This window comes from Tyto alba, unplaced genomic scaffold, assembly GCF_018691265.1.
Source record: "Tyto alba isolate M040663 unplaced genomic scaffold, T.alba_DEE_v4.0 Super-Scaffold_44, whole genome shotgun sequence".
NCBI classification, from domain to species: Eukaryota; Metazoa; Chordata; class Aves; order Strigiformes; family Tytonidae; genus Tyto; species Tyto alba.
In genome coordinates this window covers 166,354-189,879 of record NW_024881320.1, presented here as the reverse complement: position 1 = coordinate 189,879, position 23,526 = coordinate 166,354, and the positions used below count along the sequence as shown (strand labels likewise).

At 56.8% G+C, this 23,526-nt stretch overlaps 4 protein-coding genes across 5 annotated transcripts; 3 read left to right on the top strand and 1 right to left on the bottom strand.

The window, feature by feature from the left end:
* Positions 1-116: 116 nt before the first annotated feature.
* On the top strand, positions 117-2,223 carry HIPK4 (homeodomain interacting protein kinase 4). The gene is made up of 2 exons (XM_042805637.1): positions 117-1,568; positions 2,077-2,223. Exons 1-2 carry the CDS (start codon positions 117-119, stop codon positions 2,221-2,223), a joined length of 1,599 nt encoding a protein of 532 aa, XP_042661571.1.
* Positions 2,224-2,640: 417 nt separating this feature from the next.
* PLD3 (phospholipase D family member 3) lies at positions 2,641-6,887 on the bottom strand. The gene is made up of 12 exons (XM_042805054.1): positions 6,845-6,887; positions 5,584-5,700; positions 5,119-5,169; positions 4,815-4,966; positions 4,535-4,718; positions 4,274-4,394; positions 4,069-4,196; positions 3,682-3,882; positions 3,458-3,597; positions 3,224-3,389; positions 3,049-3,148; positions 2,641-2,941 (listed from the first exon to the last, which is right to left on the bottom strand). The coding sequence occupies exons 2-12, from the start codon at positions 5,653-5,655 to the stop codon at positions 2,721-2,723; spliced, it is 1,536 nt and encodes a 511-aa protein (XP_042660988.1). The 5' UTR covers positions 5,656-5,700; positions 6,845-6,887; the 3' UTR covers positions 2,641-2,720.
* Positions 6,888-6,950: 63 nt separating this feature from the next.
* On the top strand, positions 6,951-12,722 carry CUNH19orf47 (chromosome unknown C19orf47 homolog). The gene is made up of 9 exons (XM_042805053.1): positions 6,951-7,077; positions 7,493-7,565; positions 7,840-7,927; positions 8,219-8,333; positions 8,444-8,525; positions 8,738-8,863; positions 9,980-10,126; positions 10,489-10,559; positions 11,140-12,722. Exons 2-9 carry the CDS (start codon positions 7,547-7,549, stop codon positions 11,632-11,634), a joined length of 1,143 nt encoding a protein of 380 aa, XP_042660987.1. The 5' UTR covers positions 6,951-7,077; positions 7,493-7,546; the 3' UTR covers positions 11,635-12,722.
* A 103-nt stretch (positions 12,723-12,825) lies between these two features.
* AKT2 (AKT serine/threonine kinase 2) lies at positions 12,826-23,441 on the top strand. Of its 2 annotated transcripts, XM_042805046.1 has the most exons (14): positions 12,826-13,398; positions 16,520-16,666; positions 17,723-17,851; positions 18,009-18,120; positions 18,313-18,466; positions 18,690-18,821; positions 19,318-19,383; positions 19,539-19,607; positions 20,228-20,350; positions 20,805-20,933; positions 21,165-21,379; positions 21,456-21,543; positions 21,637-21,739; positions 22,038-23,441. In XM_042805046.1, exons 2-14 carry the CDS (start codon positions 16,621-16,623, stop codon positions 22,115-22,117), a joined length of 1,446 nt encoding a protein of 481 aa, XP_042660980.1. In that variant the 5' UTR covers positions 12,826-13,398; positions 16,520-16,620; the 3' UTR covers positions 22,118-23,441. The 2 variants fall into 2 exon arrangements, with proteins under 2 accessions (XP_042660980.1, XP_042660981.1); XM_042805047.1 differs by lacking the exon at positions 19,539-19,607.
* Positions 23,442-23,526: the final 85 nt, after the last annotated feature.

Below are 23,526 nucleotides of genomic sequence, written 5' to 3'. Positions count from 1 at the left end.
TGCCAGAACCAGCAGTGCTGTTGGGGGCCAGGTTGAGGCGCTTGGGTGCCGCAAGCCCCTGTTGGGTGCTGAGTGGGGGTGGGGGGCCCAAGCCCCTGACGAGGAGCCAACTCACCATGGGGACGCTGGTGGTGGGTGCTGAGCGCTATGACGTGGTGGCCACGGTGGGGAAGGGGACCTTCGGGGAGGTGACCCAGGGCTGGCGGAGGAGCACAGGGGAGATGGTGGCTATCAAGATCCTGAAGAACGAAGGCCACCGTGGCCAGGTGGTGATGAACGAGCTGAGGCTTCTGCAGGCCTTGCGAGCAGTGGACGCAGAGGAGTCACACGTTGTCCGTTTCCTCGAGTCCTTCGGTGATGGTGCCTGTACCTACCTGGTCTTCGAGCTGCTGGAGCAAAACCTCCTCGAATTCCAAAAGCAGAACAACTTCTTGCCATTGCCCGTCCGGCACATCCGTACCATCACGGCGCAAGTGCTGGCTGCACTGGTCAAGCTGAAGGAGCTCTCCATCATCCACGCAGACCTCAAGCCAGAGAACATCATGCTGGTGGACCACGCACGCTATCCTTTCCGCGTCAAGCTCATTGACTTCGGCTCAGCCAGCATCTTCACTGAGGTCTGCCACATCAAGGAACCCTATATCCAATCCCGCTTCTACCGGGCACCAGAGATCTTGTTGGGGTTGCCCTTCTGTGAGAAGGTAGATATCTGGTCTTTGGGTTGTGTGATGGCTGAGCTTCACTTGGGTTGGCCCCTCTACCCCGGCATCAATGAGTATGACCAGGTCCGCTACATCTGCTCCACTTTGGGGCTACCACGGGGTGAGTTGCTCTGCACTGCCCGGAAGACGTGGTCCTTCTTCCGATGGGTGCCGCATCCCACCGGTTCCTGGCAGCTCAAACCACCAGGCAAGGAGATGGTGAAGCCAACAGAGAGGAGGAAGTATGTCTTCTCCTCACTGGATCAGTTGGCGGCAGTGAACGTCCGCCTGACATCTTATCCCAGCCAGGAGGCACTGGCTGAGCACTGTGACCTGTGCGGGATGGTGGAGCTGGTCAAAAGGATGCTCACCTGGGACTCACATAAGAGGATCGTGCCCAGCGCCGCCCTTAGGCATCCCTTCATCTCCTTGCAGCAGGTGAAGTCCAGCTTTGAGGCCACCCAGTACTACCAGCTCTGCCAAGAGGACTTGAGGGCATCCTGTAAGGATGCCAGCGTGGCGCAGATCTTCCCTGGCATGGAGGGAGGTGCCTTCATCCCGGCCGGCTGGTACAGCATCCAGAAGGCCATCACACAGATGGATAGGCTCAGTTTAGCTGAGCCGGTTGGGTACACGAGTGACAAAAGCCAGCAGGAGGTCTGCCAAGGCCCTATCCCCACCCATTACAGCACCCGGCACCGCCAGCATCACCAGCGTCCCAAGACGAAGCCCACTGCTGGTAACCTGATCACGCTGGGGTCCCCCAGCAGGCAGGAACAGCATGGCCACTGCAGTGGCAGTGTGGTCTTTGGTGGCATCATGAAGCAGAACCTGCCTGGAAGACCCAACACCTCGTCCCACACCAAGGTATGGCCACAGGGTGGGGGGTCATGTGGCGACTGGGGGCTCCTGGCCATGGGTGCTCTGGAACACAGTGGGTGCTTGGGGTCCCTTGGGTGCTTTGTGTCCCCCAGGTGCTTTGGGTCCCTGGATGCCCTATGTCACCTGGTGCCCCTCATCATGGGTGCTCGGGGTCCCTGGTGCCCCCATATCATGGGTGCTTGGGGGTCCCTGGATGTGCCATGTCCCCTAGTGTCCCTCATCATGGGTGCTCAGGGTCCCTGGTGCCCCCATATCATGGGTGCTTGGGGGTCCCTGGATGCCCTATGTCCCCTGGTGCCCCTCATCACGGGTGCTCGGGGTCCCTGGTGCCCCCATATCATGAGTGCTTGGGGATACCTGGTGTCCTGTGTCCCATGTCCCCTGGTGCCCCCCATCATGGGTGCTCAGGGTCCCTGGGTGCTCACAAAGGGGTGCGGACCCCACCCATGGGTGCCGCTCACCCCCTCCCCATGCTTCTCCCCACCCCCGGCAGAGAGCTCCAGTCATGTGGTGTGACCCCACGCCCCCACGTCCCGTCCCCGTCCCCGAAGATGGGCTCCAGGGGCCAGTGCGGGACCCCTCCGCTGTCCCCGGCATGCTCCTCCTGGCACGGAGCCGGCAACACCCACAGCACCGCTGAGCCGCCGTGGCAACCCTGGCCAACACCCTGGCAGCCGAGAGCTCACCAAAGACCTTCCTCTTCCTCACCCATGGTCGCCCCAACCGGCAAAACCCAGCTCCATGCCTGCAGAGGAGAGCGTAGCCAGGGATGCACCAGGATGTGCCGTGCCGGATGCTATCAGCACTGGTTTCTTGCCATGATCCCCCAATAAATGGTTTGCTGACAGCCAAGCATTTCATCTGACTCTTTGCCGGGATGGGTTTGGCACTGCTGAGACTTGAGGGGCGTCCTGGTTTTCCCTCCCGGTGCCGGCTTGGCATCCATCAAAGGCCCGGCACGCTCCATCACTGCAGCGCAGAGAACCCCCCAACTCCATAACAGCAATGCAAAGTCCAGAATAACTTTGCTTTTTTTTTTTTTTTTTTTTTTTTTTCCCCCCCCCCCAAATTGGAGCAGGGTGGCCAAATTCAGCACAGCCAGAACCCGTGGGTCACCAGTGATCCATTCCGCGGCGCCTAACGGGAGCCGCAGAGGCCCTCCCACTGCTCAGTATCACTGATGTCAGCGCTGTACTGGGAGCTCCAATCCCGCTCAAAAACCCCCTGCAGCTGCTCCCGGATGGTGCTGGCAGCAGTGCTGGCGGTGGTGCCGGCACCGGTTTGGCTTACCGTCCGGTTCACCACCAGCGCCGATCCTGCCGTCCGCATGAAGTAGTCACCGGACCAGTTGGACGTCCCTGCAAGGAGATTCGGGAGGGGAGAATCCCCAAACCACCTCCAAGCCACTGTCACCATCACCTGGTGGCAACGTGCACGGTTGCACTGCCGCTCGTGTCGCGCTCACCGATATATGCCACCTTCTCCGTCACCATGTACTTGTTGTGGTTCACCCGGGCGTAGGGGATCCGGGCTTGTGCTGCGCTTGCCGGCACCATGAAAAGCCGCTGTGGGGAGCAGGGAGACCGTCACCCACCGAAACATCGCCCGCCGGCACGCCGCGCCCACGCCACGATACCCACCACCTCCACGCTGTAGCGGGTCTGATTGTCGGCGATGGCCGCAAGGGATTTGAGGAAGGGAAACATGGTCGCTTGGCTGTGGGGCCAGCAACCCGCCAACAAACGGACCTTGACCCGGCGTTCAAAGACGGCTTTCCGCAGCCTGTTGTCGATTGCCGGCCAAAATCTGGGGAGGGAAAGCAGTTAAGCATCACCAGGGCCAGCAAACCGGGGTTGACATGGGACCGCACGAACCTTTGGGGGTGGGAGAATTCAGTGGTGGGTAGGTAGCTCATAACGGCGATGTCCACAAAGTCCTCGGCAGCGTCGATGACGCTGAGGAGGGCGTGAAGATCCTGGGTCCGACCAGCGGCACAGAGAGCTGGCGGGGAGCTCTGCCAAAATCATCAGAGATGGATCAAGCACCGGCACAGCAAATCCACCGGCACTGGGAAAACCACGGTGGATTGGGGACCTACCGAGAAGTAGACAGCGGCATCGGTGTCGTTGAGCTTCAACTCCAGTGGCGTCTCCGAGTTGAAGGTGGTGGAATAATTTGCCGGCCACGGTACCGGGATGGAAGCACCGGGAATGCCAAGAGCCCAGTAAGCTTCAAAAATTTTACCTAAATCTTTGGCCAAGCAGCTGCAGTTGTAGACGGCGGCACCGAGCTCCTTCACCTGCGGTGAGCAGCACAGTGGCACCGTCACATCACTGGACGCCTCTGCCATCCCTCTCCAACGCCCTAAGTCCTATCTTACGGCATTAGGCATCCCTTGACAGGAATGGGGGGTTGGTTTTGGGATAGCCCCGGAGCCATCCAGCACAGGTTCGGCACCATCCAGTGGTATAATGGTGTTGCTCACCTGGGTCAAAGACCTCCAGTCCATGTTGGCGCTCCCAATGTAGAGGTGGGTGCCATCAACAAGCCAAAACTTGGTGTGCAGCACGCCGCCAGTGAGCCGCGGCATATCGACAGTGCGCACCACAGCACCTGCACGACCACGAGTTGGGCATCTCCCACTCAAAATCCCTCCAAAAGCCCAATTTGGGGGTTTTTCCGTCACTCACCACTCCTCTCCAGGGCTTGGAGATCATTCAGGGGTGTTTTTGCCGATGGGTGGCTGACAGCGATTCGGACGGTGATGCCGCGCTGGGGTAACTGGAGGAGTTCCTCCAGGATTTGTTCACCCTGAATCAGCACGCAGTTTGAGGCCGAAAAAAGCAGAAATTATTAAAAATTAGGGGAAGGCAAGAAAATAGCAGCCAGCGCCGGGTTCAAGAGCCGGAATCAGAGCTGTGCCCCACGTGCCAGATGCTGGCGGTGCAGACCTGGGCGGCGGAGGGTTCGTGTGTCCGTGTGTCCTCGTTGGTCATGGTCCAGTAGAAGGAGGCGATGTCCAGGCTGCGGGTGACGGTCCCCAAGAGGTTCATCCACGTGGAGAAGGTGGACGGATTTGGCACGGAGCCGTCACCGAAGGTCATGCCCTCCGGGATGCTCTCCACCAGGACAATCCTACGGTGGAAATTCAGCAGCGCCGGCACCAGTGAGTGGAGTGCCGGGATGCCAAGGGTCTCGGGGGAGCGTCACCCCCCCAGAAGCTCATCTCACCGGCACGCGTCACCACAAGATCCAGCATCGTCACCAGCATCACCGCTGGCATCACCACGGAGGGCTGAGCCCAGCCGGAGATTGAGGAAGAGGAGGAAGATGAGGACGAAGAGGGTGAGGAGGAAGGTGGAAAGCAACGCACTGCGGGAGCACTGCAATGGAGAGGGGATGGTGGTGCCCCAAAATTAAGGAATAAATTAATTTATGGAGTTTAAAGCCACCCCCAACGCTGGTGGCATCCAGCAAGGAGTAGCACCGGATCCAGCCAGCCCCGAAGCCGGTCCCAGTAGATCAGGGGAGTTACCTTTGGTGGGAAGCAGGTGGGCTGTGCCCCACGGTCCCCCAGTGGGTCCAGCTGTGGTGGAAGCAGAAAAATGGGGTGCAGAGGATTCCAAACCAGGGTGGGGGCTGGTTTGGGTGTAAAACCCACCCTAAAATGCCCAGAGTCCCCAGGTAAAAGTGCCCTTCCCCCAATATTGCCAAAGGTCCCCACTGGGCGCAAGGTCTGAGCAGAAATGGGAATCACGGGGTGCCCCTGTTTGGGGTTGCATGGTGCCGGGCAGGGAGCTATAGGGTGCCCCACTCTGGGGTTGTAGGGTGCTGGGGCAGGATAGAGGCCTATGGGGTACCCCAATTTGGGATTTTAGGGTGCCAGGATGGAGCAGGGAGCTATGGGGGGTGCCCCTGTTTGGGGTTGTAGGGTGCCAGGATGAGGCAGGGAGCTCTGTGACCCCCAGTTCGGGGTCTTGGGGTACCGCCAGCACCATACCTGCTTGTAGGTGCAGTCGGGCTTCATCCCGGCGTGACACTGGAAGAGAACAAACCGGACTTCTCCTGACATTCCCAGACAGGTAAACCCCCGCCCCGGGGTGCAGCACAGCCGGGACTTTTGGGGAACAGACAAGGGGAACAAAACCCGGGTGGGGCAGAGGCTTTCCTGCCTGACTCACGGGATCGGGGTGCTCACGTGCCCTGGCCCGTTTGGGGCGGGGAGGGGAAGTGCCGTGTCCTTCCCTCCCTGCCGCCATTTGGGCTGACCCCCCCTAGGAACAGGGTGGGGCATCCCAATTTTAAGGTGCGGACCCCCCCACACACCCTACTGGGACCTCTCCCTTGTGTCTCAGGGACTCCACAGAAAAGGGGGGTTCCCAGCCCCAGGGTTCGGCTCGCCTCCCAAACCCTGCCCTGTTTTGGGGGAGGGGGTTAGGGCTGTGGGGGTTTGGGTTGCGGGGGTAATAAACTCAGTCTGGCTCAGCTCAATCTGGGGGAGGTCAGGGCTGTGTTGATGTTTAGGAACAGGTTTAGAGCCAGGGTCAGAGTGATGCTTAGGGGTTTAGGACCAGAGATATATTTAGGACTGGATTTAGGGCCAGGGAAATTTTAGGGATGGGTTTAGGGTCAGGGCTCAGCTTAGGGCTCGGTTTAGGACCAGGGCCATGTTTAGGGCCAGGTTTGGGGCCAGAGCCATGTTTAGGGATGGATTTGGGGCCAGGGATATATTTAGGGCTGGATTTAGGGTCAGGGCCATGTTTAGGGCCAGGTTTGGGGCCAGGGCCATGTTTAGGGATGGATTTGGGGCCAGGGATATATTTAGGGCTGGATTTAGGGTCAGGGACATGTTTAGGGCCCAGTTTAGGGCCAGGGACATGTTTAGGGCCGGGTTTAGGGTCAGGGATATATTTAGGGCCTGGTTTAGGGCCAGGGACATATTTAGGGCCGGGTTTAGGGCCAGGGGCATATTTAGGGCCAGGTTTAGGGTCAGGGCTCAGCTTAGGGCTGGGTTTAGGGTGAGGGCCATATTTAAGGCCGGGTTTAGGGTCAGGGCCATGCTTAGGGCCGGGTTTGGAGCCAGGGATATATTTAGGGCCGGGTTCGGGGCCAGGGCCATGCTTAGGGCCGGGTTTGGGGCCAGGGATATATTTAGGGCCGGGTTTGGGGCCAGGGATATATTTAGGGCCGGGTTCGGGGCCAGGGCCCCGCTCAAGGCTTCGGATCCCGCTGGTGCCCGGCGCCCCCCGCCCGCCCCGTACCGGAGACACCGGCGTCCGCAGGGGCCGCTGCTGCCGGAGCCGCCCGCGGGGGGGCGCCCTCGGTCCTCCAGCGCTCTATGGTCGCCCCTCCCCTTCTCCCCTCCCACCCGCTGCGGCGCGTGCGGCTGGCGGCGCGCGGGGTCGGCCGGCGAGGTCACTTCCGGCGCTCCGTGGCCGGTATTTCCGGTGGGGCCTGGCCCGGCGGAGGGATGGGGCGCGGCGGGAGCGGAGAGGTGAGGGGACAGGGAGAGGGGTGGGGAGGAGGAGGAGGGGACAGGGGGGAAGGGGAGAGGGTGTGGGAGGGGAAGGAAGGCAAGGCGTGGGGCAGGAGGGGTCAGGAAGAGGGTGTGGGGCGGGGGGGGGGAGGGTGGGCAGAGAGGGGGTGTGGGGCAGGAGGAGGGACAGGAGGGAAGGGGAGGGGTTGTGGGGCAAGAGGAGGGGGCAGGGAGGGGACAGGGAGAGGGCAAGGAAGGGGGTGTGGTGCAGGAGAGAAGGGGGGGCAGGAGGAGGGTCAGAGCTGCGGACAGGGGAAGGGGAGGGGTGTGGGGCAGGAGGAAAGGGGGAGCAGGGCTGCGGGCAGGGGGGCAGCATCCCGTGCCTCTCTGCGGGCCGTCAGAGGGGCTGCCCGGCCAGTCTCTCACCTCGCAGGCTGCTCCCGGTGCTGTCGCCTAGCTCTGTGCCCGCTACCCCGGCTGCACCACCATGGTGTCCGTCACGATGGGTAAGGGACACTTCCCCTCCTCCGAGCGCGCCCTGCTACCCTAAACCACCCTGAATTGCCCTAAAACCTCTCAAATTGCGTATTTCCATCCGGGAGACCATCCCACCCCTGCCATCCCAGCAGCCATTTCCCTCCCGATCCCATTAATCGTGCAACAACAGCTGCGAATGCCTGGAATGAGCCTCTCGGCCAGCGCCTGCCAAAACCCAGGCGGCCACCCTACCCCCTTTGCCATATCCACCTAATTTTTTCCTTTTCCGCGGCTTTTTTTCAGCGACATCTGAATGGATTCAGTTTTTCAAGGAGGCTGGGATCCCCCCAGGCCCCGCTGTCAACTATGCAGTTATGTTTGTGGATAACAGGTGAGGCTAGCGATTAGTCAGTGCCTTTTTGTTTCATCAGGGGTGGAAAATAGCACCAAAAGATTCCCCTGGTGAGAGGGGGAAGGAAGGAATTAACTCTTCGTCATGCTCCTTAATTAGTTTTGTTAGTTTTTCATCTGCGCTGAGCTGCTTTTTCATTATCAGTGCTGTTTCTATGAGGGCAGCAGTCTCGGAACCCATCTTGGGTATATCATGGTGCACCTTGCTCAAGGCTTAATTAACCAGAGCTAACCATGAGGGGACACCTCACTAAGTCTTTCTTCACTGCAGAATCCAGAAGAACATGTTAATGGATCTGAACAAGGAGATCATGAACGAGCTGGGCATCACAGTGGTAGGAGACATCATTGCCATCCTCAAACATGCCAAAATCGTGTACAGGCAGGTATGGTGAAGCCTTGTCGGCTCTTTTAGCAGCAGACTTTTGCCTCAAGCCTTCTCGTTCACCTCCGAAGAGCCTAAAGGAAAACCCTTCTCTGTGTTTTTTTCCTTCAGGAGATGTGCAAGGCAGCCACCGAACTGCTCTGCCCCAGTTCCCCCAACGTCCAAGCTGAGCTGCGCCGCAACGCCAATAGCGGTGAGCACGGGTGGGAGATTAAATCTCCTTGCCTGATTAACGAGGTGCATTAATTATCTTGAAAATGAAGGGCTCAAACAATGGTTGCCTTCCCCACCATCCCAGGGAAGGATTGCTCTTTAATTTAGCTGGCAAGATGGATGCTTGTCACACTCACCGAAGCCCCTCAGGGTTTCAAAGCTCTCCCTAACTGCCCTGTCCTCCCCTTCCAGCTGCCAGCCGGATGATCGCCAACAGCTTGAGCAGAGACTCGCCTCCTGCCACCCCGCTCCGACAGCAGCCCCATGCCTCCAAAATCTCCGTCACTGTGTCCAACAAACTGGCCACTGCAAAGGCAGGTAGGGCGGGCGATGGATCCCGGCAGAAACAATGCCAGAAGTTGCTTTCCACTTTCTGTTTGCCATTAAACACCCCCCAGTCAAATTTTAACAGCCTCATCGGATCCAGCTATGGGATTTTTGAGCTAATCACACAACATCCTTCTCTCTGAAATGGAGAGACACGGATTTGAGGGGTGGTCCCCTCAGTGGATAAGGGATCAGCTGGCCGGTTGCACTCCAGCTCAATGTCTGGGTGGAGACCAGTGATAAGCAGGGTCCTTCAGGTCCCCCGTACTGGGACCAGTATGCTTTTAATGTCTTTGCTGGGGACACAGACAGTGAGATCGAGTGCCCCTGCAGCCAGTTTGGGGGTGACCCCAAACTGAGTGGGCAGGTTGGTGCTCCAGAGGGAAGGGATCCATCCGGGAGAACTGTGACAGGCTGGAGAGCGGGAGCCTCTGCCAACCTTGTGAAGTTCAGCAAAGCCAAGTGCAAGGTCCCTTGCAAGCGGGTCCAGAGGAGACTGTGACGGTGGCTGGGGAGGGGCTGGAGCACCTCCCGTACGAGGACAGGCTGAGAGGGTTGGGGTGTCCAGCCTGGAGAGGAGAAGGCTCTGGCAAGAGCAGCCTCTCAGTGCTTATAGGGGGCTACAGAAAAGGGAGGAGGGCTCTTTATCAGAGGGTGTAGAGGCAGAATGAGGGAGAACAGTGTTAAACTGGAAGAGGGGAAATTGAAAATTAGAAATTACTGACTGCGAGGGTGGCGGGGTGCAGGACAGACTGACCAGAGAAGCAGTGGATGTTCCCACCCTAGGACCGTGCAAGGCCAGGTTGGACGGTGCTGGGAGCAAGCTGGGCTAAAGGGAGATGTCCCTACCCACAGCACAGGCTGGATGGTCTTTAAGGTCCCTTCCAGCCCAAACAATTCTGTGATTTTTTTGTGGCTGGGAGCAGCTAGAGACAGCGGGAGGGTGTTTTCAGAGCCCCAGCGCTGTGGGAGATATGCCAGTGCTGAAGCAGCCAGTCTCAGAGCTCGCGTGATGCCGGGATTGTGCCCAAGCACGCATAAAACCCTTCCACCCCTAAGTTTTGTTGCAACGAGAGCTCTCTGTTCACTCTTCCTTCATCCCACCAGGATTATGTGATGCAGCAGACGAAAACCCAGCCATCCCGGTGAAACGCCGCCGGGTGACAGCAGAAATGGAAGGGAAATACATCATCAACATGCCCAAGGGCACCACACCGAGGACAAAGAAAATCCTGGAGCAGCAAGCGGCCAAAGGTACCAGTGGGGGGGGGTTGATCTTCATTTTCTCTTGCAGAAGCCCAGTTTAGTCCCCTGCTAGTCTGTTGTTACAAATCCCATGGGGATTTTCGTATCCAGAGAGTTACTGGGTAGAAGTTGTGTTATTCCATAGATGTTTTAACTTACCACAAGCCGTAAAGGTTCCACTCATGTCCATTTAAGCCTTAGGAAGAAGGGAATGGGTGGCTGTTTGCATGCTTTTATCAAGTGGATTTTATTTTGCTGGGTGCCCCAACAGTAGGATGGGGCCAAAATGCCACAAGCCATCAGCACTGACCCAGCATAGCTTAATTTTCCAGGGAAACCTCAAAAAAACCACGTTTTCTTGAAAACTGCAGGTCTGCAGAGGACATCTGTGTTCGACCGGCTGGGAGCTGAGGCAAAAGCAGACACAACCACAGGAGGGAAGGTGAGAGGATGTGAATTTTCAGCTGCGGCTCTATTAGTTGTCAGTCTCGGCAGCTGTGCCAAACTCCACTGAGATCCCAGCATAAGGGTCCTCTCCCCAAAGATTATTTTGGGATTTGCAGCTGCCCGCGCTTGCTGCAGAAGGGCTGAAGGAACCTTAAAATAACCCCAAAATAGTGGGGAAACACCTGCGAAAAGCAGGATTGAGCCACCAAAGGCAAGTGGATCCCCAATCCCTGGGTGATCCCCATCTGCAGTTCTGTTTTGATCCCTTTAATGGAAGATACAGGAGGTTTTTTCTCTCTTTGAAAGTGTTGGGGGTGTAAAACAAGTTGCAGGCTCAGCCCCTCAAGAAAAATAAGAGGGAATACAATTCTATGGGTGATCTATAGACCTGTTTTATAGCCTAATTGTTAATTTAATTGCTGCAGGCAGTGTTTTGCATCATTCCATCCCAAGATGGTCCATATCTATCTTGTCTCTGTCACGGTGGCAGAATTTGGGGGGCGAAGGAGAGGGTAAATCAGGCATCTGAAGTGAGCATGCAGGTGCTAACGGGCTCCCCCCGCCTTGTCTCCCAGCCCACAGGGGTCTTCAGCAGACTGGGTGACGCTTTGGGGACTGATGGGGACAAAGCCACCGAGAGTGACGATGACTGCTCTGTGCTCCAGTACGCTGGCGTCCTAAAAAAACTTGCCAAACCTCCCCGTAAGGAAAGCACTGAGCTGGGAGGGACCGTCAAGGCGAAAGCCACCAGTTCGGAAGCCAAACCGGTCACTGTCACCACAGCCATCCAGCAGCGTGGTCACAGGAATGCCACCAGTATCCGTATGGCAGCGAAACCGCAACCAGCTGCATCCAAAATCGGCCTCATCAGCATCGCCACGGTGCCAGTTGAAGCCCAGGATGGTGATGTCACCAGCACGAAGGATAAAAACGAACCCGAATTTCGGGTGACGATCAAAAGGACCTGGGGGTGCGGGAAGGTGAGCAGCACTAGTGAGACCCCTGGAGCTCAGATGGACAGCGCTGGCACCATTAGTGTCTTTAAACGGCTGGGGAAGAAACCGGATTGATCCTGCAGCGCTTTTCCCTTCACGGTTTTCCGCTTGTTCCGTCCCCTCCTGATGGTCGCCTGCTGTCTGCCATCCCATTTATTCACCCTCAAGAATGGGCAGAGTCTCATCCTGCCTTCCTCCTTGCTGATCCCACGGGTGAACAACGCTGATCCCCCGGGGAAAGGCTTAATCTCACGGGGAGACACTAAACCTGTGGGAAAACAGCGGAGGGAAGAGGGGAAAAGCCCTTCCTGACAGATTTCCTGCCTGCCAGGCATCCCTGCCTGCTCCTGCCTGCCAAGCTGGCAGCTGCGAGGCCAAATTGTTGCTCTTGATCTACCAGCACCACCAGCACCAAAACTCCCCCCCCCCATATTTCCCTACTCTGCAGGTTCTTTCCTGTATTTAGGAATTTGTACCTGGATAACTCCATACAGAGAGGGGGGGTTTCCCTATTTTTTCTGTTTTCCTCTGCAGGGCTTTTTTCCTGCATTTAGGAATTTGCACCAAAACGACTCTGTAAATAATCACTACAGAATGCTAGCTTGCTGTGGGGATTCTTAATTTTTAAGACTTTCAGGTCAACCTCCAAAAAAACCCCCAAAAGCTTCCAAAAACACTCATCAGGGGCTCAAAAAAAAAAAATATCCAAAAATTGCCTTAATTTAAGCAACGCCTTCAGTCCACCACTTGCAGTTTTAGGCTCGAGCTCAGCCCCCCATAGAACCTGAAATGGCCACCGTGGGGTTTTGCCAAAACTATTTATTTCCCCAAAAATTTGTTTTTCCCCAAAATTTATTTCCAACGATGTCACCAGGGGTGTCTTCACCCTGCACCTGTGCAGCGTTGCTGTAAACCCTGAAAAGACATTTTTTTCTCCCCAAACTGAAGACAGGGTGGGCAGGCACAGCCATGTGGTAAGTCAGGGCCATAACGGTGAGTCTTTTTAATAAGAAAAAACACTATTTTACCCTATTTTGGAAGGTTTTCTTTGCGATTCGGACATTGTTTGGCGTGTGAAAATGAGTGGTTTCTCCCAGTTTTTGGCTTTCTACATCACCCGCCAGCTCGCGGGGGAGCTTTTAGCAATAAAGCGTGGAAGCAGCTTTGTTTGGTGTTGATCAAGCCCCTCTGTGCGCCCATTTTGTGACCCGGACCCCCCAAAACCACCTCAGAGGGCCGCAACTGGAGCAGCCCGGTGCATCCCAGGGAGGGGGGTGCCCCCCGGGGGCGAGGGATTGTCCCCGTGCCTTGGGGGGCATCAATCAAGCATCTAGCCCTCGGACACGAGCGGGTGGCCGGGAACATGAACGGAAGTAAATATTTAAATATATGCAAATGAGCGGAAGCAGGAGGTGCTCCGTTTCCCCCCCCACTGTGGGCGGAGTGGGCACCGCCAATCGGGAGGCGCATGCGCGCTGGCGAGCGGTGGGCCCCCGCCTCTCGCCCGCTTACACCCTCCGCGCAGGCGCGCTGCTGCCAAGGCGCATGCGCAATCGGGGGTGGAGGAGCCGCGCCTGCGCAGTCCGGCTCCGGGGAGGCGAGTGGGGTCTTTCCCTCTCCGTCACCCCCTCGACCCCCCCCCCTCCCGCTTTTCCCCCCCCCTCCCCTCCAAACCTCCTCCCCGTCCGTCTCCGCTTCCTGCGTGCGTGGGCCCGGAGCGGGAGGGGTTTCCGGGAGCGCGGGCGTCGTCGGGGCTGATAAGGCTGAACAAGGAGAAGGAGCCCCACCGCTACCGGGATGAGCGACGGCAGCCGGTCGGGCGTGCGGCGTCCATGACAGGTGAGGAGCCGGCCCTGTTTCTCTCACCCCTCGCCTTCACCCCCCCAGCGCCGCGCAATGGGCTCGCCTGCCCCCCGCTGGGCGCCGCGCAGAACGCACCACCCGCGCCCCTCCTCCAGGGGTGCGCAGCGGTGTCCCCCCTTCGCGGCGCAGAATGGACCCGCCCGCCTCCTGAGGGGCGCTGCGGGGACCGCACCACCCGCGGGGGGGTGGGGGTGGGGTGGTGGAATGCTGCGGAGAGCGAACCACCCACTTGGGGGGACGGGGGGTCAGTGAGGGGCTGAGCTGGGGGGGACCCTGTCTTAGCGGTGACTGGGTTGGGGGAGTGTGTGCAGGCTGGGGGACCATGGCAGGCTTGGGGGGGCCTGTCCTAGGAGCCTGAGATGGGGGGGACTGGAGGGGGAGGGCTGTCCCAGGGACCTGAGATGGAGGGCCCTGGTAGGCTTGGGGGGGCCTAGGAAGAATTGGGGCTGGGGGGCCTTATCCGGGGGGATGACGTGGGGAGCCTCTCCTAGGACTGTGGCAGGCTTCAGGTGGGGGGGCTGGCAGTCCTTTAGGGGGAGCCTATCCGAAGGGGCTCAGGCAGGCTTGGGGTGTGAGGATGGGCTATCTGGGGGGTCTGATGTGAGGGGCCATGGCAGGCTCGGGGAGGCCCTGTCCCAGCAAGCTGAGGTGGGGGAGCTTGGGCCACTCCTTGTAGGTCTCTGGGATTTGGGGGTGGTCCCTAACCAGGGAGTGCTCTGCCATGAGAGAATAGGATCTGGGGGCTCCTGGGTGGTGGGGGCTGTGCTGTTGCCCCACCAGTATCCCTCCTCTAGAGAGGAGCAGCAGCACTGGGGGACCCATCTCCTTCCCCAGCTACAGGCTCTGTCTTCACAAGAGTAAAAACTGCAGCCCCCTGCCCGCTCCTGCAGTGGGGAGGGACCCAGCATGGGAGGAGAGGGCTCAGGCCACACTGTCCCCATGGCTTTCAGCACCAATACCTTTCAGATCTTCTCTGAAAGCTCCTCACCGCTCATTCCCAGGACAGGATGTGCGCTGCCACGCTACAGGATGCAAATCTTTTCAGGCACTGCTTCACAGCTAGTTTTAAGTCTCTTGGAGGTGCCTGAAATGGGGCTTTTTTGGTGCGTTTTTAATCACCACTTTTTGCTACATGCCTGGAAACTGCACACACAACATCTGAGGCTGTCAGGATCCCTTGGTGGTGGACACAATCCCCATCATTCATTGGAAATAACAATAACAATCAGGGCTCGGAGAAGGTGTTTAGCGACCACTGCTCATTCCCATGCTTCCTTAACTATCTGGATCATATTAAAAATGCTCCATTGCCTGCAAGGACAAAGAGGGGACCATGGTGGGGTCTGATACTTCAAGCTGCTGGTGGTTCCTGAATTGCATTTCTCCCACTGCTGTAATTATCCTTAAACACACCCCAAAAGCAACGATTTGGTTGTTTGTTTGGTTTGTTTTTTTTTTTTTAAACCAACATCTTTTTTGTTGTCATATTGCTGTCGATGGACAACCCAGTGTCAGCTTGGAGAAGTCTGCAGGCTCTGGGTTCGAGAGCCTCATTGTCCCATGCTTTGCACAAAAATATAATCAAAGGTCAGGTGCAACCAGTTGAAAGCTTTTAATTGCAGCCAGGCTAATTAGTGCATCTAATTAGCAACAAGCCCTGAATGCGAACAAGCAATGCCCAGACCTCATCGAAAACTTCTTCACTCCACGTCTGGGTTTGAAGGCTCGTCACATCCTGACCATGTTTCACCTGCCTCCAGTGCCATGGATGTGCCAGATCAATCCTGCAACCTCCATCCCTGTCGAATTGTTTGTTCAGGGGCTGGTTTTCATAATTTTGGGGATTATTTTTTTTTTATTAAAGCCTCTTCTGATCTCATTTACATTTGTGGTCCAGATCGCTTGTGGGACACTTGCAGCAGGCTCAGCCTCTCTGGGACAGCTCCAAAATTATTTAGAGCCCGTTTCTGCGGCAAGTTTTTTATTTCCTTTTTAATTAACATCGATGAGGTCTTTGCTAGAGGCTGTCCAGGAACAAATCTGTCCAGAGATTGACCCTTTAGCACCTGGAAAAATGTTAGCTCTTTGCACTGCCAGGTCCTGCCTGTATTTGTCCTGCCCAAACTGCCTGGCTGCCAGCCCCGCATCCTTGCCCACTGTTGGGTGAGCAGAGAACCCTTGGGGGCAAGTGGAGTCCCCAAAATCCTCTTTCCCATCTGGGATCCCAGGATCATCCTGGGATGCTTGCAGTGGGAGGGTGGGGACGGAGGTTCCCATTGGGAAGGCATGAGCAGATTTATGAGAGTGAGGAAATTATTTCCTGCCTGCCCACCAGGCTTCCCTTTGGAAACCCCCTCATTCCTGTGGCGGAGGGAGCTCTCAAGGTGGGATTGGAAATCAGGCAGGCGCTGCCTAAGGATTAATCTGGGAGGATTGGAGGATTGGAGTGGGAGCTCCATCAGGATAGCACAGTGTCCGGGGAATTTGTCTTGGGCTGCTCCAGCTCCTGCCTTCCTTCCCTTGTGCCAGGCCGTAAGTTTATGGGCTTGGGTTTTATTTTACCCTGACTAAAGCTGGAGGATGTGGGGGGCAGTGAGCCCAGGGTGACTTTGGGAAGACCCAAGGTGGGGACAGTCCCCTTCAGCCACCACCAGAATATGGCATGTCCCTTCGTCCCGCCACCTCCCATTGCCTAGTGCAGTGGGATTGGGGAGCCCAGGGAGTTAATCCTGTCAGGTGACTCCGATTAATTTTTCTCTAGCTGTTTGTTTTGCAAGGGACCATGCCCCCCCTGAGCTTGTCCAACCCTCCAAAGGCTTTTTAATCCCTTGTTGCGTGGCAGACAGGTAAAGGGACAATGCTGACAAACCTGCTCCATCCTGGCATCTCCAGGTTTGCAAGGCCACCACGTTGATTTTTAATTTTGAGGTTGGTTTTGGAGGGGGGCGGGGGTGGAAACTGGTGCAGTGGAGGAGTTTTTAATCGATGCATGGGGGTGGCTTCATGCTGAAACCAGCTGCCTCCCCTCAAGGGAGGGGAAGGAAAAGCATCAAGAACTTTGCTGGCTTTCTTTGAGCATCTTTCTCTTCTCTCGCAGGTCATCTCCGTTCTCGCTGCTCCTCCTGCAGCCGCTGCCGCCAGCGTTAGCCACTTCCCCGGTCCTGCGGCAGAGAGGGGGTTAGAGCCCGCGGCACCACCATGAACGAAGTGTCAGTCGTGAAGGAGGGCTGGCTGCACAAGAGAGGTGAGGGAGGGGAGCCGGCCCAGCAGCGGTGGCATCCCTCCAAGGCCAGGTCACCACGGGGAGTCTGGCACTGCAGCTGCTGCAGGGAAAGGAGTGCCCTGGTTTCCAGTTACCAACGATTTTAACCTTTCCCCGGCGCAAAGGCGGGGGGGATCTCCGCTTCCCCTCTCCCCAAAACAGGGGGTGAGACATCTTGGCACTGCAAAACTGGCTGGCACCTTCCCCCTTTGGCTTCCTCCTGCTCCCGGCTCAGGTTGGCAGCTCTCCAGGCGATCAGCAACGCCACTTCACTGGAGTTCGGTCTTTGCCACAAGCAAATCCCCCGGCAGCATTGGTTTTAATTGCTTGTTGCATTGGGAAGCTGGAGGACAATCCTAACATCTCCCTGCAGACCTTCTAACCTGCTTTGCCAAGCCATCTGCTGCGGTGGCCCTGAAGCCAGCCCTTTTATTTTTAGCAGTACATGGGGAATGTCGCAGCATAGTAGCAGCTGCACACGTGGGGTTTTATTTTTAGATCCATTGAAGGTGGCTCTTATTTTTCCTTCCCTTGCTGAGGGTGATTTGCAAGAGGAGCAGGCATAAAAGCCATCGGCCTCCAGCCACCTTTCTCCCACTGGCAGCCCAACTGGATCCCTGTGGCTGGCAGGTTCATGGGTTCCTCCTTCTTCATGGGAAATACAGCTGGAGAGGGGGAAGCCAGGGCTTCCTGACGATGCTATTTATTTATCCAGAGTTGCTGAGGCTGCTCCAGGTCAATTTTGGAGCTGCCAGGGGAAACATGAAGCTTTTTTGTGCTGTGTTCCTCCAGAGCGAGCATGTTTCAGGCTAACCCTCTGCTCACACCTCTCCTAAATTACAGCAGCCGTCTGCTTTTTGCAGGAGCTCCTCTGAAGCAACTCGTAGAAACAGCCTGAAGACAAACACCCGCTTTTATTTACCATCTACGAGGGGTCCTTCCGCTGTTTAATTTTCCATCTTGTCACCAGGACCCCGCTACGAGGGGTCCTTCTCCAAAAACCCTTGTGCCATGCCCCTGTCCCCCTGTCTGTTGCAGGGGAATACATCAAAACATGGCGCCCCCGGTATTTCCTGCTGAAAAATGACGGATCCTTCATTGGCTACAAGGAACGGCCGGAGACGTCCGATCACAGCTTGCCACCTCTGAATAACTTCTCGGTAGCGGGTATGTCGGCACGGGCAGCTTCAGGTCTGTCCACGGTTAGGAGCCAGCATCGGGTAGGGTGTCTTCATCCCTGATGCTGTTAGGGAAGGTTTTGGGATGAGGACGTTTGATTCCAAATAATCCTCTTCCCTTTTAATTTATTTTTGAAACTTTGCAGAGTGCCAGCTGATGAAGACTGAGCGGCCTCGGCCCAACACCTTCGTCATCCGATGCTTGCAGTGGACAACGGTCATTGAGAGGACCTTCCACGTAGACTCTCCCGAAGAGCGGTAGGCACACGGGATGGCCCCTTCCTTTGGGAATCTGGGACAAATAGCACGTTGTGTTGATCCTAGCTGGAGGAGAGCTCCAAAATCTCTCGGCTGCGACCCATCTGCCTGCAAAGGCTGGAGAGGCAGGCGCAGCCCCCCTCGGTGATCTTCACCACCTCCCTGTGCTGCCAATCCCCTTTTTCTCTGTAGCGAGGAGTGGATGCGAGCCATCCAGACGGTAGCAAACAGCCTGAAGAACCAAGAATCGGAGGTGGACACAATGGATTACAAGTGCGGATCTCCTAACGACAGCACCAGCGCCGAGGAGATGGAGGTGGCTGTCAGCAAAACCCGTGCCAAGGCTGTAAGTTGCCCCCCGGCACAGCACCATCTCTTCCCACAAGTGGGATTCCGGCGGATTGGGACCGCCAAGCGATGAGGGAGGTATATGGGTTAAACCTCATCTCTGTGGTGTCCACTGTCACTGGAGTAACTGTGGGTGAAGTAGCTCAGAAAACCATTTCCCATCCTGGATCCTGCTTGCCCATGCTGCAAACTCTCACTTCCATCTCCCTGTTTCTCCCCAGACCATGAATGATTTCGATTACCTGAAGCTGCTGGGAAAGGGCACTTTTGGCAAAGTCATCTTGGTGCGGGAAAAAGCCACCGGCCGCTATTATGCCATGAAAATCCTACGGAAAGAGGTCATCATTGCAAAAGTACGTGCTGAGCCCCATCAGAGGGTGAGGGGAAGAGCTGAGAGCCAGCAGGGCTTAGGGGATCATAGAATAGTTTGGGTTGGAAGGGACCTTTAAAGGTCATCTCGCCCAAACCCCTGAATGTTGGAATGGCTTTCAAAATGCACCTCCAAAGCTGCCGAGTGATAGCTGGCTCCTGCTGTGCTCTAAATGCTGGGGGATTCTAGGAATTTCAAGCCCCTGGGCATGTGTTTTAAGGCATAGTGGGGTGACACTGTGGGATCCGCTCACTCGCCTCTCTTAGGAGACACAGTGTAGCCACATCCTCCTCCAGGTGATCTGGCCAGTGAACCCTTCATCCCATGGGGACAAAACCAGGGTAGAGGTTGACACTTTAAGCTCCTGTCCCTGTTTTTTTTTTTTTTTTTTCAGGGAATAGTTGGCAGTGGTGAAAAATCTCTTGATTTTCCAGAAACAATGGGGGATAAACGGTGCTTCATTTCTCCTCCCTTTGCAGGATGAGGTGGCGCACACTGTTACGGAGAGCCGGGTGCTGCAGAACACCAGACACCCCTTCCTCACTGTAAGTACAGCTGGTGGTGGCAGCAAGGGAGTAAAGGGGCAGTGCACTGGGATGTCCCGTGCACCCCAGAATGACCCTCCTCATCCCCTCACCACCTTCTCTGGAAGCACAGAGACCCGCAGCTTCTCCAGGATATTTTTTTCCTCCTCTTGCAGGCGCTGAAATATGCCTTTCAGACAAATGACAGGCTGTGCTTTGTCATGGAGTACGCCAATGGTGGAGAGGTGGGAGTTTAAGACCCAGCGCTCCCCCCAGGGCTTGGAAGCATCTTGTCTGCATATTAAATTGCTATTTTCATCTCATTAGCAGATAATTTATTCCACAGTCTCCCCTCACCCATGTGTCAGGAGGTGGAGCATGCAGCTCTCCTCTTGCCCGAGTTTTCCTGGCTCTGTGCTTGCCTTCCTCATGCTCGATATCCCAGTGAGACAGTTGTATGCATGAAGCAACCCTCCAGGGCACCCGGGGGGCCTCCTTATCATCTGGGGAGCTGCGGACTCTGCAGCACCCCCAGCCACCACTGGCTCTCTTACCTCCCACCCCGCACTCCTGTCCAGCTTTGTTTCACCACCCTGACACGCTTTCTTTGCGAGGGGGAGCACAGCTGATGGTGTAACCCCTCTTGCAGGCAACGTACAGTGGTGTTTTCCTCCGAGCTCCCACTAGCAGAGCAGAGAGGGAGCTGTTAATATTTTAACTGCTCAAAGCAAGGAGCTTAGGACACATATGACCGCATTAGCTGCATGCTGAGAGCGATTAACGGGAGTTTCACTGTGTGTTTAAAGTGCTGGTTGATCAGCTGTTCTCTTTTGTTTTGTTTTTTTTTCCTTTTCTTTTCCTCAAGCTGTTTTTCCACCTCTCGAGAGAACGCGTCTTCACGGAGGATCGAGCTCGTTTCTATGGTGCAGAAATAGTCTCTGCGCTGGAGTACCTGCACTCCCGGGATGTGGTGTACAGGGACATTAAGGTACCAGCCCAGCAGCAGTGGTGTCTGTGAGCAGTGCCTTCCTCCTGTCTCAGTGCTGGTGCAATTTTAACCTTCCTGGGCTGGTGGTTGGGGCTGTGGGGTTGCTCCCAGCTCCCCTAAAAATGACCCTGAGGGGCCTCGAAGGGTTTCAGCACAAGCAGAGTGTCACTTTTCTCCACTCCCGCTCGCTGTGGGCAGTGAAGAGCTGCTCTCCACCTGGGGCTGGGGATGTTTTAGCACACGTTGTTGCAGGAGGGAGAGTGGGAGCCGGGCTTCAGCAGAGAGAGCCTGAACCTGCCCTGCAGGGAGGTGTCAGCCTTGTCCCCATCACACGGCAATGGATCAACACCCCAACCATCCGGCGGAGCCTTTTGGGGGAGCAGCATCCCCCTCCCATGCTCTTGTCTTCACACAACTCCAAATCTTTTCTCCCGCCTGTCTGCTTCTTTTTCAGCTGGAAAACCTCATGCTTGATAAAGATGGCCACATCAAAATCACCGACTTTGGGCTCTGCAAGGAAGGCATCACAGATGGAGCCACCATGAAGACCTTCTGCGGCACTCCCGAGTACCTGGCTCCAGAGGTACTTAAAGCATTCCTGCAGCCAAGCTTTCCTCGAAACTCATGCCAGAAAGGTTTTTCTGTGGCGGTTATTCCCAGAGTCCAAAATGGCAGTGGTTCAGCGGGGGCTTTTCCAAATACTTAGGTTGCAAGCGTGGTGGTATCTCAGAATGGGTTTCCCTTCTCCCTCCTCGTGTTGCCACTGGGCTCCTCAGCCTCATCAGCACCATGCTCTCTATTTTCCCCCACACAGGTCCTGGAGGACAACGACTACGGCCGCGCCGTGGACTGGTGGGGCCTGGGGGTCGTCATGTATGAGATGATGTGTGGTCGCCTCCCCTTCTACAACCAGGACCACGAACGCCTCTTCGAGCTGATCCTCATGGAGGAGATCCGGTTCCCTCGTACCCTCAGCCCCGAGGCCAAATCCTTGCTGGCCGGGCTGCTCAAGAAGGATCCCAAACAGAGGTGAGGATCTGCCGGGGACAGCAGGGGGGAGACGGCGGCACTGCCGGCACTTCCAGACGTGCCTGTGTGCCTGCAGGCTTGGTGGAGGTCAAAACGATGCCAAGGAGGTGATGGAGCATCGCTTCTTCGCCCCCATCAACTGGCAGGACGTGGTTCAGAAGAAGGTAGGAAGGGAAGGGAGTGCTTTGAGGGGGGTGAAGGAGCGGGCGGGTGCTCGGCACGCTGACGGTGAACAAATTTCTCCTGGTCTCCATCAGCTGGTCCCACCGTTCAAGCCCCAAGTGACGTCCGAGATCGACACACGGTATTTCGATGACGAGTTCACCGCCCAATCCATCACCATCACCCCGCCAGATCGCTGTGAGTGCCAGCGCTGCCCAGAAATGGGAACCCCCCCTTTGTCACCTCTACCCCTTCCTCTCATGCAACTGCATTTTCCTCTGACCATCCTGGTGGCAGGTGTCACCTGAGGGGCTGGTGGCATTGCTGTCACACCTCTAGAACAGCTCAGGGTCCCTCTCGCTGCCCTGGAGAGGTCTTGGGCACCTTTGGTAACGTCTCCACTGTGGGAGGAAGCGGGAGATCTTGTGAATGAACCAGGGAGGCTTCATCACCACCTCCCTCACTCTCAAACCCTTCCCTGTCCCTGGCTTTACAGACGACAACATGGGCTCCCTGGAGAACGACCAGCGGACGCACTTCCCCCAGTTCTCCTACTCCGCCAGCATACGGGAGTAACCAGCAGCAGCGGCATTCGGCCTCGTGAGGAGGAGGAGGGGGGTTTGGGGGCTCACTCATGGCAGGAGGGATTTCTCTTCCGTGCCCAGCAGATGGGGGGCGGGATGCTGCGGCTCGCCGGTGCTGCGCCGCGGCGCCTTTCGGAAGCCATACGCCTACCAAGTGCTCTTTCTCTGCAGCTCCCACCGGCACTGAGACGTGCCTCCTGCCCCTAGCCTAGGACTGCTTTGATTTTTAATTATTTTTATTTTTTAAACTTCTAGAAGTGCTCGCAGCTTTTTAAGCCAACCCCTCTTTCTCCACAACTGTGGCCTTGACCCTCCCCACCCCCTCCCCCGGAAGCTCAGCCAGCCCTCTGCCCAGTAAAACCCACTGTTCCCAGTTGGGGAGAAGCTGTTTTCACAGCAGAAGGGAGGGGGGAAAAAAACCTCTGAGGCCAGGACCCAATGCTGGCTGCCCCAAGGGAGGGGACAACAGGGCAGGACCCCCGCTGAGACTGGGGGGGGCCACATCTCAGCCTCTCGGATCTGGCTCTGCTTGGAACTGAACCAGCAGCGACCGAAAACCAACCGTACCCCTGAACTGGTGCCTCAGCAGAGCGGAGCACCTCCACCGTGCCAGCGTAGTCCTACAGAAAACACGATCGAAAAAGCAATAGTTTGGCTTCTCCGGTGCCTTAAAGCCAGGAGCTGCAGCGGTCCTGGGCTCAGTGACAGCGGCCACATCCTCGGTGGGCGACGGTGTCACCAGAACCAGCTCGCCTCCGGTCTCGGTGCGGTGTTCCAGAGGGACGGGGCTTTGGCTGCCGCGCTGCCGGCATCAGGACTGGGTTTCTTCTAGCACACGCCACTGCCGACGGTGGATCCGCACCCGATGGATGCTCTCTGGACATCTTTTGGTAGAGACCAGTCACCGGGGCTGTGGGCTCCTGGCACAGCGTTGGTGGGACCTGGTGCTCGGGGACCATTGCCTTTGCGGCACCGGCACCAACAAGCCGGGCCAGTGACAAGCTGGACTTGCTGCCCGGCATCTCTTGGTGCAGCCAACGGCAGGGGCTGCGGTTTGGAGGTAGGAATTTGGTGCCTGGTGCTGCTTCCCCCCCTGCGGAGAGGAACTGAGAAAACTCGCTTTTTCTTACCTAGTTCCTAGTTGCCCAAATTGAGTCGAATTAACTTCAAAATACCAGAGCAGGGTGGGGAGCCAAGACCCCTCGATGCGGTGGGCATGGTGGCCCGGCATCCCCAGCGCAGCAGCTGGCCGGCAGCTCTTGGCTGCCCTTGTGTTTGTACGGTACAAGCAATAAAATGGGGGGGTTTTTGTTCTTTTTTTTTTTTTTTTTTCTTCTTTTTGGAAGGAATCGGGGATCTTGGGCTCCTTTATAGCAGGGGAAGGGGAGGCTGAGGGGTGCC

Coding starts and splice junctions, on each gene's coding strand:
- HIPK4 (XM_042805637.1), top strand. CDS start 117: ATGGGGACGCTGGTGGTGGGTGCTGAGCGCTATGACGTGGTGGCCACG. Junction 1,569..2,076: donor ACACCTCGTCCCACACCAAG/GTATGGCCACAG, acceptor CACCCCCGGCAG/AGAGCTCCAGTCATGTGGTG.
- PLD3 (XM_042805054.1), bottom strand. CDS start 5,655: ATGTCAGGAGAAGTCCGGTTTGTTCTCTTCCAGTGTCACGCCGGGATG. Junction 3,883..4,068: donor ACTGGAGGTCTTTGACCCAG/GTGAGCAACACC, acceptor TGCTCACCGCAG/GTGAAGGAGCTCGGTGCCGC. Junction 3,390..3,457: donor GAATTCTCCCACCCCCAAAG/GTTCGTGCGGTC, acceptor TTCCCTCCCCAG/ATTTTGGCCGGCAATCGACA.
- CUNH19orf47 (XM_042805053.1), top strand. Junction 8,526..8,737: donor GCGCCGCAACGCCAATAGCG/GTGAGCACGGGT, acceptor CTCCCCTTCCAG/CTGCCAGCCGGATGATCGCC. Junction 10,127..10,488: donor GGAGCAGCAAGCGGCCAAAG/GTACCAGTGGGG, acceptor TGAAAACTGCAG/GTCTGCAGAGGACATCTGTG.
- AKT2 (XM_042805046.1), top strand. CDS start 16,621: ATGAACGAAGTGTCAGTCGTGAAGGAGGGCTGGCTGCACAAGAGAG. Junction 16,667..17,722: donor GGGCTGGCTGCACAAGAGAG/GTGAGGGAGGGG, acceptor TGTCTGTTGCAG/GGGAATACATCAAAACATGG. Junction 20,934..21,164: donor CCGAGTACCTGGCTCCAGAG/GTACTTAAAGCA, acceptor TCCCCCACACAG/GTCCTGGAGGACAACGACTA.